The sequence below is a fragment of the Bison bison genome, unplaced genomic scaffold (genome assembly GCF_000754665.1).
Source record: "Bison bison bison isolate TAMUID 2011002044 unplaced genomic scaffold, Bison_UMD1.0 scf7180017861976, whole genome shotgun sequence".
Classification (NCBI taxonomy): Eukaryota; Metazoa; Chordata; class Mammalia; order Artiodactyla; family Bovidae; genus Bison; species Bison bison.
The window spans coordinates 12,719-15,202 of NW_011492548.1; the positions used below are offsets into that span (position 1 = coordinate 12,719).

Consider the following 2,484-nt stretch of genomic DNA (forward strand, 5'->3'; position numbering starts at 1 on the left):
AAAGAAATCTAAGAAAATAAATAATTACAAAACCATCAACATTTTTCAAAGAAATGTGCTCAAAACAGTGACTTTTACAAAAAATGTGAATTTGTTTTAAATGAAAAAAGAATTCTATGAAAGATCAAAGACTCATTTCACAGATAACTTATACTGCATTAATGACTTGATTAACAGTGTACAAATAAGGGTTGTAGACTTTTTTAATAGGTCTGAGCGATCAATATAAATACTGATGGGGGATGTTTTGTATCCCAAACTCCAATATTCCAGCTTTGTGTCCTGTCCTGTTATTATAATTTGTAAAAATCTTAACGACGCAGTGACTCAAGTTTTCGTAACTTCAATGATGTGTTAGAGGACAATGCATCTTGGTTTGAAGAATTTGTTGTATCCGAAGGCCGGAACAGTACTCGACCACGATGATTAAATACATAAAATGATGGGTGATTCCTTAGTGTGTCAAATGTCCTTAAAAAAAGAAAAGCATCAATTTTAGATAAACCTTGATAAAAGCCTATTTGAAAATAAGTAGGCTTCTAATAAATTATGAATTTGCTATGGGTTGTATTTTTAACTAAGTTTAAATCCATAAAATTAGACTATAATTGGTAATTATACTGTATTCACTTTTTTCCTGTACAAGGAAAATAAGAAACCCGGAAAAGCAACATAATAAAATTTTTAATTCAGGCATTCCTTCCAGGATATCTATGAAAACAAATAATCACTCAACTTTAATCACCTCTGTGAATCTACCACTAGCCCATGCTAAATAGTCCTTAAAAAAAAAAAGTACATAGATTGTACCTTTGATTATTCTCACTTGATCTGTTTCCCAAGAATCAGTACAACGAAAGATTCCTTTCGGCCCTTCTGTACCCGCTGTTGTCCAAACCTGTATGTTCTGCTGCCATGTACTAAATTCATGTACTTTGCTACCACCTACTTAATGCCATTCTGTTTTACTGCTTTCTTTCTTGGCCCCTCGCCTGTGATTCCTGGTAGACTCTTTGTAAGAACAGTAGTGGGTGGTGATAGTGGAGTATCCTTTTCTTCTTTCCAGCGAGATATATGTAGTCTAAAAAAAGTTCACAAACACTGAAGTGTACAGCTTTTGGTGTTGATTTGTTTTTAAATATTAATTTCCTGGAAGGAAAGAGAACTCTTCTTTTGATAAAAACTCAAATCTCAAAGTCAGCCCACCTAAAAATCCAAGCATACCCCCACATAAAAGGGAAGCCTGACATGTGACTATATGAAATGTAAATTTAAAAGTAAAAGTAAAAAGGGAGTGAATTTCCTGTAACACATAAATGTGTACTGTGAATTCTTCTAAGGAAGTACTGTGTTAAAATTTCTAGGATCAAGAAGGTGGGTAAAGTCCAGAGATTGAATTGAACAAAGCTAAAGGATGATTCTATGAAAGTGAGCAATACAGAAAAGTAAAGCAAGCAAAGCTCATGAAAATAGCTTAGAAGTAGTACAGGAGGAAAAAACAAAGCAGAATAACAAATATACTTTAGTCTGAGGACAGAAAAGGGCCTGAGAGCAGAGTTTATGTCACAGACTAGGTTCAAAGGATACAGGAAACAGAAAACCCCTTAATCTTCCAACGACTAAGCTGGGACAAGAGGATAAAAAGCGGAAAAAGGGAGGGAGGGAGGGCAAGGGAAGGAAAAGAGAAAGGAGACAGGGAAGCAAAGTGGTGAGGGGTGGAGGAGGGGGTAGAGGAGAGGGAAGAAGGGAAGGAAAGAAGGAAAACATGCCTGAGGGAATATCTTCCTTATATATCTATTTTCATCCATCTATCCAACCAACAAACAAGTAATTTTAAGCAACCATAATATAACATCTTATTCTAATGTCAACAGTCTGTCATTCAACTTCCATTTTTCCTGTCAAATCAAACACTGACTCAATTTTTTTACCTCATTACTCATACAAACTGCATGATCAAAATGTAAAAACAAAACCAACTTTTACGTACCAGAAAACATAATTTTAAACTATGTAAATGAAGCAAAACCCCCATGAAATTAAATGTCTATGAAAAGGAAAAGACTTACTTATTTTTTAGTTCTGAAGTGGCATCCATGTCTTTAAACTCCCCTGCAATATGAACTATACCGTAACAGGTAACTGCAAAGGCCAGAAGTGTCTGAAGAACTATCTGTGAGTATAAAGATTAAGATTACTCAACAACAAACAAATATTATGAAAATTTACAATTTTCTCTCCGTTTCTAGCCTCTATCAGGTATTTCTCCCAGATGCTATCAAGCAGTCAATTCTCACTTTAAATGATTTGGACTCAAACACAATAGTATCTTCTATAAGTTCTGTGGATCAGCTGCAATAACACGTCTGGGTTTTGCTCAAACAGCAAAACAGGTACTGAGCCATTCAGAACTCAGTTATCAACTATGACTAACTTCTAAGAGCAACTATAAATGTTTTAATGTATTAGTGTTAAATAACACAG

At 34.5% G+C, this 2,484-nt stretch overlaps 1 protein-coding gene across 1 annotated transcript in view; it reads right to left on the minus strand.

Moving 5' to 3' along the window:
• Positions 1-7: 7 nt before the first annotated feature.
• Positions 8-2,484, minus strand: part of LOC104983192 (membrane magnesium transporter 1-like) — a gene marked incomplete at its 5' end in the record, with an annotated part of 8,944 nt that continues 6,467 nt past the window's right edge. The window contains 2 exons of the mRNA XM_010832650.1: positions 8-471; positions 2,070-2,173. Of these exons, the coding sequence (XP_010830952.1) occupies positions 312-471; positions 2,070-2,173 (264 nt within the window). The remainder of the gene's footprint in view (positions 472-2,069; positions 2,174-2,484) is intronic.